Source organism: Protobothrops mucrosquamatus, unplaced genomic scaffold, assembly GCF_001527695.2.
Source record: "Protobothrops mucrosquamatus isolate PMUCROS unplaced genomic scaffold, P.Mucros_1.0 scaffold77, whole genome shotgun sequence".
NCBI classification, from domain to species: domain Eukaryota; kingdom Metazoa; phylum Chordata; class Lepidosauria; order Squamata; family Viperidae; genus Protobothrops; species Protobothrops mucrosquamatus.
In genome coordinates, this window is record NW_015386454.1 from 1185008 (window position 1) to 1202030 (window position 17023).

Here is a 17023-nt window from a genome sequence, read left to right on the forward strand (position 1 = left end):
GTGCAGTACAGTGAAGAGGCTAAACTATCTCCTATGTACATACTTGCATGTGGAAGAAGTAACCACATGTTAAATATTAAATGAATTACATAATGATTTCTCCTAAATATTTTGAGAATAGCATATGTATGTTACAGGAAAGAGTGATGTACAAAATTATTTAATTTATTGGCAGGTATATGCTTGGGGTGATAATGATCATGGACAGCAAGGCAATGGAACTACTACAGTCAACAGAAAGCCCACTCTGGTGCAGGGATTAGAAGGCCAGAAAATAACCCGTGTTGCATGTGGATCTTCCCATAGCGTGGCTTGGACAACAATGGATGTTGCTACACCATCTGTTCATGAACCAGTTCTCTTTCAAACTGCAAGAGATCCTTTAGGCGCATCTTATTTGGGTACCATAAAGTTTAACCTTTCTTTCCTTAAAGATATAAATAAGTGGGGCAAGTTTTGGCTTAAGAAGAAACAATCATAATGTTCTTACTAGTATTGTATGATGTTCCATTAAATTTGAAGCATAGCTTGCCCTCTTATACAATTCGTCTAGAGCAGGGGTGTCAAACTCAATTTCACTGAGGGCCACATCAAGGTTGTGGTTGACCTTGGGGGGGCGTGGTCGGGGTGGGTGTGGCCAACTTGACATCGCTTGTGTTGGGGGGGCACCTGTGTGGTCCAGATGGGGCTGGGGGGATCTATTGTCTCCAGTGGAGAAAGGCGAGACCAGGGCGAGCGCCAAACTCTTGTCCACCAGAGGAGTCTCGCTGTCTCTCTCAGGCCATGCAGAGGACCCCCCCAGATGGCAGTGCAGGTTGCCCGGAGCCCTGGAAGTAGAGGGCAAGCGCCCAGCCTGGTCCTCGAGCTCCCAGGGCACCGGGACCCCACAGCCCAGCCCAGCCCAGCCCTGCTGTCCCAAGAGGGCATCCTGTTGCGCTTACCTCCTCCTCGAAGCTGCTGCTGCTGTTCTTGCTCTCCTTGGCCAGATTGCTCATGATGTGTGCGGGAGGGCAAAGTATGTGGGTCAGAGAGAAGTCCATTCCCTCTCCTGGCTTTGTAACTAAAGCATCCTCAGCAATAGGATGGGACATCACCAGGAGAGATCAGGAGGAGGAGACAAGAGGATGGCAAAAGGGCAGCAGGGTTGCTGGTGGCCAAGTGCTAAGGCAGCACTTCCCTTAGACCCTCCCTCTCATTGTAATCCTTCCTTCCTTCCTTCCTTCCTTCCTTCCTTCCTTCCTTCCTTCCTTCCTTCCTTCCTTCCTTCCTTCCTTCCTTCCTTCCTTCCTTCCTTCCTTCCTTTTTGTTTTAAGCTGCCAGAGGCTCCGGGCAGAAGTGCAACAGCGGTGGGCAAAGGCTTCCCCTCCCCCCTGTCATTGCCTCTGCGTGGCTTAGCTCACCTCTCCCAGACCCGCACGTGTGTGTGTGTATGTGAACGCGTGCGAAGGTGTGTGTGTATCTCTCACCCCTTGCAACCCTGCAATAGAGACCTTCCGCGAGAGCAGGCTGCAAACTAATGAAAGCTGTTTTTTGGAGTACTTGTTTCTTTTTCTCAACCTGCTGCCGATAGCATCGCGCCCTGCCCCCTCAGCTCCCGCCCCCAGCCCCGTGAAAGGCTGCAAGAAGCTCCCATCACAGTTTCTCTTATCTCACCCATTCTTTTCCTCCCCAATGTCACAGTGTGGGGCTGCAGGAGGTGAGACCCCCCCATGCATGCACACACACAAAAACACATCCACAGGTTCTGGGAGAGGTGAGCTGAGAGCCATGGAGCAGGGGTCAAAATGGGAGCCTCTGGCAGCTTAAAAAAAAAAGCGGAGCAATGGCTTCCTTTTTAGTCCACCCTCCCCTCCGTTGCCTCCATGCCAGGATTGACTCTATGTCTGCCGAAAGGGCAGTTTTGTTTCCGACCCCCCCATGCCAGAAACCACACGCCACCACTGTTCACCTGCCGTGTCTCCCCAACAGCCCCTGCGATCTCCTATCACACGCTGGCAGGCAGAAGCCCCATGGGCTAACAGTCCCATTCTGTCTCCTCCACGCTCAGGAAGGGGCAAGGGGAGGGGGAGAGACTGGCAGCGTTGCCGGTGGCCATGCTGCCACCGGCTGTGGCTTTCCCACTCGGGGGCGGGGCGATCCCAGTGAAAGGGAAAACTTGCAGGCTGTGAATCAGGCCGGCGAGCAAGGCATGGAGGCGCTAGTGTGGAGGAAGGTGAGCAGCAGCCCCAGTGGCAAGAAGGGCTGCGAAAAAGAGCGGAGTCTGTGTGTGCGCCTGCTACAAGCTCATCCATCAGCCATGCTCTGCATGCCTCAGATCAACCGTAGTGTGCCGTGGAGAGCATGGCTGATGCGGGCAAGGCAGGTGTGGACACAGACTCCGCTGTTTTCAGCAGCGCTTTAGTGCCTGGCCCAGCAAAGTGGAGCCAGACAAGGAGAGGCCCAGTAAAGCGGGGCATGGCCGGGCATGGCCGGGTGATGCCGGGAGGGGAGGGGAGAGGTGAGGCAAATGAACTGCAGCTGCTCCTGAGCACCACTAGCCTCCGAGCGCTTGCCATTTCTTGTGCGTGTGCCGGGAGGGCGCCCAGCTGGGTTGAGGTGGGCCAGGGCTGGGGCAGCGGGGGCCATTTCTGGAACAGCTCCAGGGGCCAAATTTGGGCCCTTGGCGGGCCACATGTGGCCCGCTGGCCTTGTGTTTGACATGTCTGGTCTAGATAAATAATTATGTATGTTATTTGTATATTTTGTAAGGATAAGATTTGATGATATTTATAAAAAAATAGTTGGTGTAAGCAGAATTCAGCGTTCAATATTTGTTTTATTCTATAATAAATCATCTTCCACACTTGGCTGAGCTTGAAGAACTTTTTTATTCTCTAGGTGTTCCATCAGATGCTGATTCTTCTGCTTCTAGTAACAAAATTAATGGTATAAACAGCTCTAAATCTAACCGACCTTCACTTGCTAAGATCCTTTTGTCATTAGATGGAAATCTTACCAAGCAGCAGTCATTATCTCATATACTGACAGCACTACAGATCATGTATGCTAGGTAAGCATGTATATAAAAATATATATGTAAATGCAATTAGAAATTATCAAATTGCTCAAGAGTATTAGCTTTGATCAAGTACATATAGGAATTTTGAACAAAAATTTCTTACTTAATAAAAACTTAAAAACAAAATATTTTGAGATAGCTTTTTATATGTCTTTCTAACAGTACAAAGTAGTCTACCTATGCTGCTTCTGTGGATTGTAGAATTATATATATCGTATTGATTGATTCTTGGATCTGATGTTTTTAAAATCATAATTGAGCATATTGCATTGAAAGTATTGACAGGTATTTAAACTTTGAGCTTGAAAATATTTGTAAAACTTTGAAGTCCTTTACTGTGTTTTAAATAATAAAATTTGGAAAAGAAATGATAGCGAAATATCTATATATTAAACTCTTCAGTGGAAATGTGTGGGATGAGAAACTTCTTTGTGTATGTGTATGTATATGAATTTTGCTGATAGATAAATTTCACAATCCCAGACTACTATATCAAATGTAATAAAAAAAGAATAATAAGTAAAATAATGAAGATAACACCTCTTCTGCCATATAGTATAAGACAGAGCTTTTCAACCTTTTCACAGATTGTACCACTTTTAGGACATGACAATATTTGAGTACCATCAGTGCTTAGCAAGGTGTCAAAAATGTGATGACTAAAAAAAAAGGAGAGGGGATTTTGGGTTTTACTGATTAGATTCATTTGTTGTTATAGAAATGGCTAGTTTATAATATTATGGAAAAGTAAAAAGTTGAGGTTCAATATTAATGCTTCCTTCTACTGCAACAGAGGAAGTCTGTTCTTTTTTCCTTCTCCCCCTCACTTTCCCCCCCTTTTTCCTCCCCATTGTGTCCTACTATTTGCTTTTGTATTTTTGTATTTTATTCTATAGTCTAATAAAATATTACAAACTGTAGGAAAAAAGGAAAAAAGTACCAGTTTTAATTTCTTCGGTGGCTGTTCCTTTGCTGAATCACTTTCCCTTTGCACTGACAAATGTATGATGAATTTATCCATGTTTATTAATATGCATCACTACCAGCTAGCTCAGGGGTCTTTAAACTTGGCAGTTTTAAGACTTGTGGATTTCAACTCCCAGAATTCTTCAGCCATCATGGCTGGTTGAGGAATTCTTGAAGTCCACATGTCTTAAAAGTTGCTAAGTTTGTAGACCTCTGAGCTAGCTGGTCGGCCCTTCTTCATCTCTCCCTTCTGAGCTCTTTCCACAGTGTAGTAAAAATGCACCTCCCAATTTCTTCCCTATACCCTTAAAGACACAGGAATCAAGTGCAAAACAAGAAAGGCTCACAAAATAAAGAAACACATAAACTCCGGGGGGAGGTCTCTTTAAGCTCTCTCAGATGTGTCACGTGTCACAATGTTGCAATCGGAGACTGAAAAGCTCTGGCAATTGAGAAAAGTTTTAGCCTTAAATTAAGCCTGTTTACCTTCAAAGAAAACTTTCTAAAAGCCATAGACAGACTCAAGATAAGGGGTAAAACTAATTACATTTATTTAAAGGGATTAAACCTATGGAAGTCAACACTTTGGACTCATTGCTAGCCTAAAATACAGACTAAAATATTCCAATAACCAAAGCACACAAACCAAGCCTCTGAATTACAAAACGCTGTAAAAACTGTACAAAAATCCTTATGGTAACCCAATCAAACTGCCAGCTGATCCAGAACTAAATAAACCGACCTCCTTTCCCACATGCTCGTCTGCCGTCTTTTCATTTCATCAATGCTGATTGCATTCTCCTGTCTGGAGAAAACGAACCAGGGGACCTTTTCTTCCAGCAACAGCTGCTGCTTATTCCCTGTCCCTGTTTCCTCCCTGCCTGCTGAACTCTCCTTCTCTTTCCCTGTTGTCTTTTTTCCCCTTTCCTGCCCAAACCACCTCCTTTTATAGCTTCTCTCCTCCCCCCCTTCAGTTCACCTCCAGCTCCGCGCTGCTTCCGGAAGCGCCAATCAGCTGGAGCCAATCAGCTGGAGCCCTGCCGGCTCCTGGGGCTTCTGCCGAGCCCAGATAGTCCTGCAGCTGCAGCTGCCTCTCCCTCAGGCTTGTATCGCTTCGGTTCATTCCCCTCCCCTGCTACACTTCTCTAGGACAGTCCCATACCACCTGCCACATGGCAAAGTACCACAGGTGGTATGCGTACCACTGGTTGAAAAGCCCTGGTATAAGACATCTGTACAATGCAATGGAAGAATCTGTTGAATATTTTTTCTTTTGATTTAGGGATGCTGTGGCTGGAGCACTGATGCCTGCAAGTATGATTGCACCTGTAGAGTGTTTATCCTCATCTCCTGCACCACCTCCAGACCTTGCTTCCATAGGCAGTGCTCCTAGCCTGGATGAAAGCATGTTAGCAATTGATACAGAGGAGAGGCAGAGCCCAACATCTTGGCAAGACAGGAGGGTGGAGGTAATCTTTTCTCAGATATATGTATGGTAAAGATACTTACCATACTTACAGGTTGGGATCTAGCCTCTATGCTTTAAAACCAATTGTGTACGACAAATCATTCCCCTCCTACAATAAAAAATTCCCAATCATTTAAGAAATATCAATTTTAAAATTTCTCAGTTAAATTTGTAGTTTAAATATCTAGGCCAGAAAGTTTTAAAAAAGAGAATTTGATTTGAAAAGATCACTAAAATAACTAACAAGGCATTCAAGTTTATTCTGGTTGGGGGCTGTTTATTGTTGTTATATTTATTTTGATTTGGGGGTACAGAAAAGAAACTATAGGTGGTCATTAAATGTTAATGCAAGACTTTAATTCATCAGTGGGGGATTTCCAAAGCCCTAATCCATCTTCCTTATCAGGCTCTCTTTTATTAGACCTATGCTGTTCTGCTTATGTAGGTGGCTTCTGCAGAAGATGCCTTGACTCCCTCTGCTGTGACCCCCTCTGCTGCAGCAGCCTCATCTCGTCCTTTCATTCCTGTCACAGATGATCCTGGAGCAGCCAGTATAATAGCAGAGACAATGACCAAAACCAAAGAAGTAAGATCCTCATTTGTACTGATTACACACTTAACTAGATTTTCTTCAAAAGTAATTGAATATAGATGAAGATTGAGAGATTTGTGGTGAATATCTAATGAGATATGTCAATGCTTACTGACCAGATATTGTAGACACTGTTCTGTAATTATAACAAAAAGCATTTACCTGTTTACAACATTTAATTTAAAGTGAATTAATAACATTCTGTAGAGCTGTCAAGTAACAAATTGTTTTCACCATGTTCCAATAATAATAATTCAGCTTCAGAAAAAATATTTCCTATTAAAAATTCCTAAATTTAGCTTCTCTACAAACTTTCTGTGTATTTTGAAATGCTAAAACTTTGACAGTTAAATTCAGCAATAAGTTTCTAAAGCTATACAAATCAAAACTAAATATTAACAAGTTGGGAATTTGTACTTTTCTCTTTTCACATCATTATGGTACTCTGCCTTGTCTTCATTTTAATCTTGAAGGATGTAGAAAGCCAAAGTAAAGTCTCCGGGCCAGAGCCTCAGTACTTGGATGAATTCACCAGTCTCTTGGTACCAGATGATACCCGAGTCATGGTTGACCTATTGAAGTTGGCTGTATCAGGACGTGCTGGAGAGAAGGGGAAAGACGTTCTTTCTGCTGTGTTGTCTGGCATGGGTACTGCTTATCCTCAGGTAAGTTAAATTGTTGCTGCATTATTTATTCTGTACTTGTTGCTAATTAGTTGAACAGACTAGATGGTTTGGGGTGAATTCTTTAATTTGGATTCCTGCATTGAATACAGGGATGAACAATGTCAAAAATGTCTATTATTATCTACTATGCTATTCAGTATTTATACGAAAAGGTTGGGAGAAATTAGCAGGCGCTTGGAAGTGAAGGACCATTATTCTTTTGATCTAGCCGCATTATTCCTTGCTATCTTTCTCCAAGGAAGCAGTAGATTTGCATTACTGGTGTTTGTTCAGTAAGGATAAGCAAGCCAAAATTAAGATCAGATGATCTGCAAGTGTTCTTAATAAATAAATAATAGGCTGTAGGATATATTTCAGTCTGTTCCTGATGGAGTTGTACCATTTTTGGAAGAGCTCTTTGAACTTGGATTTTTGTATTGTGTGTAGCAAAAATTTTATTTGAATAGTTTTGCAATAGTTGAATTATCAACAGTTTGTCATGCGTTGGTTACATTCAACTACCTTTGAGCATCCAGTAATTTGCATTTATGCAGATTACAGAAGCTTGTTCACTAATTTAGGTCCACTATCAGGAATATATTATATGGTGAAAGACATCTGTTGGTTGTTATTTATTTCTAAGCACAACTTAAGATATAGAACACTTAAAGCTTTAGCTTTTCTAGACATCCTATCAAGACATTAAGATCAGTAGAACCCCTTTAAAGATCTCACTTCTTGGCAGGAATACAGGAGAGGGCGATCTTTTATCTTGTTCCAAGAAAAGGAGATTTGCACTTACCCCCTAGTCTTTCTGCTTTTAATAATAAAAGCTTAGTTTTTCCTCAGCTAGGTATTTTCAGTTAATTTTAATAATAATTTTTTAAAAATTAACAGTTTGATGCCTTTTTTTGGTTAGTCATTCGGTAGGCAGAAAGCCAGGATCTAAATCATATTTAGATAATAAAATGATAAAAAAGTTAATGATTGATAATTTGTAAGTCATTTTGTCTGAAGATTAGAATTTTTTAAAAAAGCTTTAAGTATATACCTGTATATTTTCAGGTGGCTGATATGTTGTTGGAACTGTGTGTTACTGAGTTGGAAGATGTGGCAACTGATTCACAAAGTGGTCGTCTCTCTTCTCAGCCAGTGGTGGTAGAAAGTAGTCATCCATATACTGATGATACTTCTACCAGTGGCACTGTTAAAATACCAGGTACTAAAATATTTTAAAGAGTATCCTGAAATCAGACATAGGATATGTACTACCATTGTAAGTTATATTGGGAATATATAGTAGTTTCAGCTTTGATGAAAGGGATCTAAAATGTCTAAATTATTGTTAAGGTCATATAATACATACTTGATCAGCCCAGGACACAGAGTTCTAAGATATAGCAAAAGAGTATGCATAATGTTATGCAATATAAGGATTCTTACATTGTACCATACAGTAATTATGCTGTTGCAGTGCTAGATTAATTTAGAAGCAGTGTTCCTGTATCTATTAAAATTATTTCAGTTATCTTGGTTTAATAAAATCGTATTACAGATTAAGACTAGTACAATTAAAGAATCTTTTAGAATTTAGGTTCAGAATTGGAGTAGTGGTTCTAAACTATGTGCATTTCAATTATTATTTTGCAATTAAGTTTCAGATATTGAGCATGAAAGGCTTAATTATCTTGCCTGAAAATATAGTTAAATCCAACTAAACAATGAATATAGAATTTAAAGAAAACAAATCTTCTTTGTCCTCCTTCGTCTGAGTCTTTTGATTTTACTTTGATGATTCATTCTTTAGGTGCTGAAGGTCTTAGAGTAGAATTTGACCGCCAGTGCTCCACAGAACGACGCCATGATCCTCTCACTGTCATGGATGGAGTCAACCGGATAGTTTCTGTGAGATCAGGTAATGAAATATGTATGTGACATTTTAAGTAAGAAAAAGGTTTTTTGTGGATGAACTTCTTGTTGAAGGTCCGTAAATGCAACAGAAATTTAAATAAATAAAAATGTTTAATTCAGATACATTTCATAAATTAGAAGTAATAATTAAATTCTCTCCCTTTCCTCCCATCCCCATATTACATTGTACTTTCTGCCATTTTTTTCTCTTATTTAAATTTCTTGAACCACCTATTTTTGTTGTTCCCAATTTTTAATGTTGATTCATTTTCTAATTATGCTTTGCAAAACTTGTATTTGGGGAAGATGTTCTGAAATGGAGCAATCATTTGGGCCTGAGCATCCCTTCTAAGCATTTTAATGTTCTCCCTCAGTGTCTTGGGGAAAAAAAATATCCAATCTGATTGGATTGTTATATAATGACCTGCTGCAGTTGGAGTTGTAATCTTCGGTGAAGATGAAAAGTTATGATTGGAGGATCATCATGATGTATTGTGCTGTTTTATGTGCAGAGTGAAAATAATAGATTCCCTTCCTGAACAAGTCAAAGATTAAATTGACTACTTTATCTAAATATTTCAGGTCGTGAATGGTCTGATTGGTCTAGTGAACTGCGCATTCCAGGTGATGAATTAAAATGGAAATTTATCAGTGATGGCTCTGTAAATGGATGGGGTTGGCGCTTCACAGTTTATCCCATCATGCCAGCTGCAGGTGAATCGCATGTATTGTTTCAGGATAGAAATATGTCTCTGTATTGGCATATTTGTTCTTTTCATTTTTCACTTGTTATTAGCAAGCAGCTTAAATAGACGAAAAAAGAGATAAAGGCACTATGGTTGGTATCTAATTTGTAAAATGATAAACTAAGCCAGCTTTTCATCCATTGATGGCAGCCTTATGTCTGTGATAAAAGATTCTCTTTTACATATAAATAAAGCATTAAATGAGATTGCAATCATTGTAGATATAGTTGGAGTTTATACAAATTGTTTAGTTGCTGTTATCTTTCATTCACTTTCCCAACACAGTTCAGCTGTGTTCGTTTTATTTCTCTAAATATAAGCACTAATTTTTGATTGGAAAATGGCTAATATTTTGGACTTTTTCCTACAGGTCCAAAAGATCTTCTTTCAGATCGCTGTATTCTTTCTTGTCCATCAATGGATTTGGTAACATGTTTACTGGATTTCCGTTTGAATTTTGCTTCTAACAGAAGCATAGTTCCCCGCTTAGCAGCTTCATTGGCTGCGTGTGCTCAGCTGAGCGCTCTAGGTGAGTTTAGGTTTCTATTGAGTTTCTGATTTCTAATACTGAAAAACTGTTTCTTAAGCCTGTGTGCATTTTTCTGTATATCTTGTAGCTGCTGGCCACCGAATGTGGGCTTTACAGAGACTACGAAAGTTACTGACTACTGAGTTTGGCCAATCAATTAATATCAATCGAATCCTAGGAGATAATGATGGTGAAGCACGAACTATGGTAAAAATACCAAGCCTTCCATTATTAGTATCATAAATTCTAGTAATTGTTGTCATGCTGGCTTAAATCCTAGAGATACAGATATAAGTCCTAAATGTCCCTCTCTCTGTGTTTCTTTTTCTCATTTCTTAAGCTGTACAATTGAGTGATGTTTTGATTTCAGAATGTATGTGGGATCATCTGGATATCTGAAGGTTAAGAAATATGAAGCATAAATAAATACAAATAAATTTGACTGATTTGACCAAGCTTGAGAAATTGTACTTGGATACAAGCCTGTCAAATATGCCTTGTATGTTTCTAATTCTTGGTATAAATCAGTGATGGCGAACCTTTTAGAGACCGAGTGCCCAAACTGCAACCCAAAACCCACTTATTTATCGCTGGGTGCCAGGTGGGCATGGCCCACTGGGTGGGCGTGGCTGTGGTGGTCATGGCAGACTGGGTGGGTGTGGCCAACATGGGCGTGGTCACCTTGATGTTGCTCATGGGGAGGGATGCCTGTGGGGGCCGGGCAGGGTTGGGGGAGATCCAGGGGGTCTCTGGCAGGTGGGGCGGTGGGCAGGAGGCTCATTTTGCAGGGTTAGGCGAGGCATGGCGGGGGTGCCATTGTCGCAAGGCAAGGCGAGGCAGGGGTTGGGGCGGCTGCTGCCTGACACCATCGGCCCCAGCACACAGAGGCCAGCGAGCACATGGGGCCGACAGTGTCCGTCAGCAGCCATAGCCGGCCAGCCCCTTAACTGGCACACTCTGGGGCTCCGCAGCCCGCCGCCAGCAGTTCAGAGAAGCTGCCTCTGAGCTGGAAGGCCGGCAAACAGCTGAGGAGATGATGCAGTGGGTCATGCCCGGGAAAAGGAGAGCATGCGAGGCTAGGAGGGATGGGATGGGAGGGGAGGGAAACCAGCCATGCTGGGATGCATCCGACCACGTGGGACCTCAGTGAGTTAGCGGGCAGCTGGTTGAAGAGGGATGGTTGCCATCTCCGGAGCATGGCACGTGTGCTCACAGAGAGGGCTCTGAGTGCCGCCTCTGGCACCCGTGCCATAGGTTCGCCACCACTGGTATAAATTATGGAAGGCTATGATGGATGATATTTTCAAACTAGATAATTACTGTATCTTTTGGCTGTAAGATATAGCTAATATACAACACTAGAAAACCATCACTGCTATCTAATCCTTTTGATTTTTTGTGTATGTTTGTGTCAAAGAGTTTCACTGGCAGTGCCTTAGCTGCTCTCGTTAAAGGTCTTCCTGAGGCTTTACAGCGGCAGTTTGATTATGAAGATCCCATTGTCAGAGGGGGCAAACAACTGCTTCACAGTCCTTTTTTTAAGGTAATTTAACATTGGGTGCAAAAGATTTAAAAGTCAGAAATGGGAATCCTTTAGCATTGCTTGTAGGCATATCTGAATTTGAATATATAGTAGAATTACTTTGATTAAAATGAAGAATGCAACAAAGCTAGTCATGGGCTTTAAAAGAATCAGTTCTTTTTCTTTCATGTATGAACCGAGTTGCTATTCTTTAAATAAAGAGCAGTGCAATAATTGAAGAATTAAAATCTTTCGATTTTATACTTTTATTGCTAATTGTTTCAATGTATTTCAGTGCACCAAAGTGGTTTCTTATTCAATTAACTGAATTATTGCATCCTTGCCATAATACTTACCAATACTACTAACTCCTCCACCTCCAGTAATAAAATGAAGCCAAGGAGAAGCCAGTAATAATATCAATGTGAGGGGTCCAAACGAAAGTTGAAAGTTTGTTCTTTTCAACTCACTGTTTTTATTTGTATAGGTGCTTGTAGCCCTTGCTTGTGATCTGGAATTGGATACTCTTCCCTGCTGTGCAGAAACACACAAATGGGCTTGGTTTAGACGATACTGCATGGCTTCCAGAGTTGCTGTAGCCCTTGATAAAAGAACACCACTGCCTCGCCTCTTTCTTGAAGAGGTACTGGTTTAACATAATGCTTGTTTAGTAGGATATTTAAATGTTGGTTCTTAAAACAATGCACAAAAAGCTGTTATATAAATACACATTTAAATCAGTTATCCACATTATATTGGATATATGTGGTTTGAAGTCTGTCAGTATTAGACCCATTGCCATAACTTGCCCTATTTCACAATGGGATTTTAATGACTCATAAACTCAAAAATTCAAACATTCAGGTTCAACTGATCACAAAATACCATACTTGAAATTATAGGTTGCCAAGAAAATTCAAGAATTAATGGCAGATCATGAAAATATTGATATCCTGCACGAGAGTCATGAAGTTTTTAAAAGAGAACAAGATGAACAACTTGTACAGTGGATGAACAGGTTCTTTGGAGCTATATTTTTTGGGGTGGGGTGGAAAAACCTTTTGATAAACAATATTCCATTTCTAAATATGTAAAGAATTGGGATTTTAGGGAGTTTTACATGGTCATACTACTTGTTCTTTCCTTCAACAGGAGACCAGATGACTGGACACTTTCTGCAGGAGGCAGTGGAACAATATATGGCTGGGGCCATAATCACCGAGGACAACTTGGGGGTATAGAAGGAGCAAAAGTCAAGGTTCCTACACCATGTGAAGCTCTTGCTACGCTTAGACCAGTACAGTTAATAGGTGGTGAGCAGACACTTTTTGCAGTGACTGCTGATGGGAAGGTAAGGAGCATATTTATGTATAAAATCTCTCCTCTCCTCTCCTCTCCTCATTAATATATGTGCTTACTGAAATAAAACCAGGGATTGAAACTTTTAATAAAAACAGTTAAATGCTAAATATTAGTGGTATTGGGAAGATCCCAGGGAATCTGTAAAGCAAGAGATAGTACTGTGAATGAAAACCAAAGATTTACTCATTAAATAAAAATTATTGTCTTAATACAAGCAATTGATCACTATTTTAATGATCCAGTGTATCACACTGCTATGTGTGGCATATACTGTTATATTCCATTCTATATACCAGGAACCATGGTGGCATAGTGGTTAGAATGCAGTATTGCAGGCTAATTCTGCCCATAATCAGGAGTTTGATCCTGACTGGCTCAAAATTGACTCAGCCTTCCAACCTTCTGAGGTTGGTAAAATGAGGACTCAGATTGGTGGGGGCAGTATGCTGACTCTGTAAACCACTTAGAGCAGAAATGTCAAACACAAGGCCCAGGGGCCGGATGCGGCCCGCAACGTGGTTTCATGTGGCCCGCGAAGCCATCCTGGAAACAGTGAGGGAATGGCCCCTGCTGCTTTGGCCCTGGCCCAGGCTGCCCGGGAGCCAATGTACAATTTTGTGGTGGCCATCTATGCTGAAACGCATTCAGTCTTAGCTCCACAAGGCCGTCTGGAAACAGCAAGGGACCAGCCCTGCTGAGTTGGCCCCACCCTCTGGGTGCGCGCTGGGGAGGTGTCACCCTTTGTGAGGAATGAAGAAATGCACCATCACCTGGAAGTGGCCAGCAAATGGCCCTCGCCTACTTCACATATCCGGCTTGATGGGATCTGGGGGAGGGGTTTCGGCAGCCAGTGGGATGCTGTCCTCACAGTGCCAAGAGGCTGAGCCAGGCGGGGCAAATCCAAAAAGAAGCATGCCGCCGCTCAGCCCCCAGTCTGCCCGATTTCAGCAGGCAGCAAGGTGCAAAGCTGGCAAGCTTCGCACTGCCCAGCTCAGCCTCTCGGCGCTGTGAGGAGAGCATCCTGCTGCCTGCCGAAACTGGGCAGGTTGGGGGCCGGGTGGCATCGCGCTTCTTTTCGGATTCGCGCTGCCTGGCTCAGCCTCTCGGCACTGTGGGGAGAGTGCCTCGCTGCCTGCCGAAAGCAGGCAGGCTGGGGGCTGGACGGCACTGCGCAGGTTATGTCGACTCTCACGTTGCTCATGGCATCCCCTCCCCCAAAGCCCACCAAGCCAGATATGTGAAGTAGGCGAGGGCTATGTGCTGGCCACTTCCAGGCGATGGTGAATTTCTTCATTCCTGACGAAGGGGCACCATCCAGCCCCCCCCTCGCATGGCCTGAGAGGAACAGTGAGGCTCTTCCAGTGGACCATGCCTTGGCGTTTGCCCCAGTCCCACTCCCTTCTGCCTGAGACCCTCAGATCTGTCCCACTCCTGCCCAGGCCCCCACAGGCACCCTTGACGCGAATGATGAAGAGCTGGCCATGCCCACCCAGTAGGCCACACCCACTCCAGCCATGCCCATCCAGTAGGCCGCGCCCACCCTAGCCACACCTACCCGGCCCCCCGAGGACAACCGCAATGCTGATGCGGCCCTCAATGAAATTGAGTTTGACATCCCTGACTTAGAGAGTGCTGTAAAGCACTGTGAAGCAGTATATAAGTCTAAGTGCTACTGCTATTGTTATAAATAGTGCCTTATTTCTATCTCTTAAATTCTCATCTCAAAAGGGGTTTTCAAAAAGAATTATTACAGTACTGGGCTATGAATGATGGAATTGAAATTTCTAGATGGAAACTGACCAGGCCTACCATAATATCAGAACAGCCTGGCTAGTTACAATAATGGGAAGAGTAATACTGATTATCTACTGCGGTAATATTAGAATTCAGACCAAATGCTGGGAGTGTTCATTTACAATCACTTGAATTTTAAGGACCTTCAATGTTTTGAAACTTTCTCTAACTGAGCTTTTCAGCAAGCATAAATCCATAAATGGGCTGCAGATGGATGGTAATACCAAAATTTGTAGAATATAAACAAAGCTAGCAAAGAAAACATAATAATCAGCCCAAAATATACAAATGCTTCTAGGTGAAGCAAACAGAATAGGTGAAAAACAACAAAGGTCTTAATTTTGGATGGCAGTACTATTCTTAATGTAATCTAATAATATTCACGTGTGAGAAATTCATACAAGTAATATATGTTTTATTTTAGCTCTATGCCACAGGATATGGTGCAGGTGGAAGACTTGGAATTGGGGGGACAGAGTCTGTTTCTACTCCCACATTACTAGAATCCATTCAGCATGTGTTTATCAAGAAAGTTGCTGTGAATTCTGGAGGAAAGCATTGTCTAGCATTGTCTTCAGAGGGAGAAGTTTATTCCTGGGGTGAGGCAGAAGATGGCAAACTGGGCCATGGCAACCGGAGGTAGCACAATTTTATGAGTAATATCATATATGCTCCATTGATGTGTAAAATCCTAAAGCAACTTAATGTAGTAGTTAAAAGTGCTGGATTAGAAGCCTGGAGACTGAGTTCTAGTCCTGTTTTAGGCATGAAATTCAATTGGCTCATTGAGGATTAGTCACTCTAGAAATCAATCAATCATTTCTGAAAATGTTGTCCCAAACACTGCAGGACTTGTTTCTGTGGTCACCAGGAGTCAGAATTTACTTGATAGACCATATGAGCAAAGCAACGAAGCTGCAGTGTTTATAATAAACCAAAGAATAATTTAGCAAGAAATGAAAAACTGTAATACCCCAATTGGGTTAGACATTATTGGATGGTGCAGATTTGAACTACTAACCATTAATCTGTGCCAGGGATTTTGAAGTAGCAGGCATAGTTCAGAATGTAGTGAATGCATTTGAGAGAAAGAGGGAAGCTGGGAGTATGGAATTGGAATGGCTTATCACTGGACTTTTTTTCCACAAGTTCAGAACGGAACAAAACATGAAAGCTCTGTATAATCCTTTAAAGGCAGTAAAAAGTGTGTAAGGATTATTTATCTTGAAAAGTCTCAAACTTTGTTTTAACTGTTCCAGTTAACTTGTTATACAATGACCTTGCAGTCCCCAATGTATTTACTAACGTATTGCCCTTTATGCTTTACAATTATTTTGTTTAGTCCTTGTGATCGTCCTCGAGTAATTGAATCTTTGCGGGGCATAGAAGTTGTTGATATTGCTGCTGGTGGAGCACACAGTGCATGTATTACTGCTGCAGGAGATCTTTATACATGGGGCAAGGGAAGATATGGACGTCTTGGTCATGGGGACAGTGAGGATCAGTTGAAACCTAAGCTGGTGAGATGGTGTGCAAGTTGTAAATCAGAATACAATATCAATTCAGTGAAATGAATACCACATCTAAAAGTTAATATGCCATATGTTCCTGTTTCATGAAATGCATGCGAATGCTCAAACCTTTCAGAATGGCATGTAATATGTAATGTACCACTGTACTACTGTACTCAATGTTATGTACAGACCTACATGAATGTGCATGATTATACTAATTAACCTTTTAAGGCTCTGATCATTTGAATTATTTGATAACCAAATGCTTGTTTGACAGGTTGAAGCACTCCAGGGCTATCGTGTGATTGACATAGCCTGTGGCAGTGGGGATGCACAGACACTCTGTTTGACAGATGATGATACTGTCTGGTCTTGGGGAGATGGAGACTATGGAAAGCTTGGGAGAGGTGGAAGTGATGGCTGCAAAGTGTCAATGAAGGTACTTCATTCATACTTTAATAAAATGAGAAAAAAATGTGCACCATTTTTCTATCTTGTAAAAATATTTAGTCTTATCTATTGGGTTCAGAATAATGTTGAATGACATGAGCTAAATAAAATTTTCATTCGAGAAACATCTGTATTTAAATCTGTGCATATCAATAATTTCTCAGACTTAACAAATGCATTTCAGACTAGTTTGAATAAAGTCCAATAAGTTATAGAAGACCATGAAAGATTCTGATTTCTCCCATAATTGGAAATGTTGGTCCCTCTGGCTTGTACTTGTTTTCAGAAATTTAAATCAGGAAAAAGCAAGAAAAGTTTTCAGATTCCTTTCTCTTCTACCTGACTTTCTCTGTCACTTCCAGCAGGTGTACAGTATTAAAATCCAATAATATTATGAAATAATCATGGAAATATGCTAGTGTGTATAAACCATTAGACATGAATCA

The 17023-nt window shown here is 41.7% G+C and overlaps 1 protein-coding gene across 1 annotated transcript in view; it reads left to right on the top strand.

The window, feature by feature from the left end:
• The window catches only part of LOC107284258 (E3 ubiquitin-protein ligase HERC2), a 124863-nt gene that overhangs the window by 94565 nt on the left and 13275 nt on the right, over positions 1 to 17023 (top strand). The window contains exons 64-80 of the mRNA XM_015812289.2: positions 176 to 401; positions 2878 to 3049; positions 5307 to 5493; positions 5938 to 6078; positions 6558 to 6749; positions 7815 to 7968; positions 8557 to 8664; positions 9243 to 9374; positions 9777 to 9935; positions 10024 to 10142; positions 11353 to 11478; positions 11945 to 12100; positions 12360 to 12475; positions 12610 to 12808; positions 15038 to 15252; positions 15956 to 16133; positions 16405 to 16566. Of these exons, the coding sequence (XP_015667775.1) occupies positions 176 to 401; positions 2878 to 3049; positions 5307 to 5493; positions 5938 to 6078; positions 6558 to 6749; positions 7815 to 7968; positions 8557 to 8664; positions 9243 to 9374; positions 9777 to 9935; positions 10024 to 10142; positions 11353 to 11478; positions 11945 to 12100; positions 12360 to 12475; positions 12610 to 12808; positions 15038 to 15252; positions 15956 to 16133; positions 16405 to 16566 (2742 nt within the window). The remainder of the gene's footprint in view (positions 1 to 175; positions 402 to 2877; positions 3050 to 5306; positions 5494 to 5937; positions 6079 to 6557; positions 6750 to 7814; positions 7969 to 8556; positions 8665 to 9242; positions 9375 to 9776; positions 9936 to 10023; positions 10143 to 11352; positions 11479 to 11944; positions 12101 to 12359; positions 12476 to 12609; positions 12809 to 15037; positions 15253 to 15955; positions 16134 to 16404; positions 16567 to 17023) is intronic.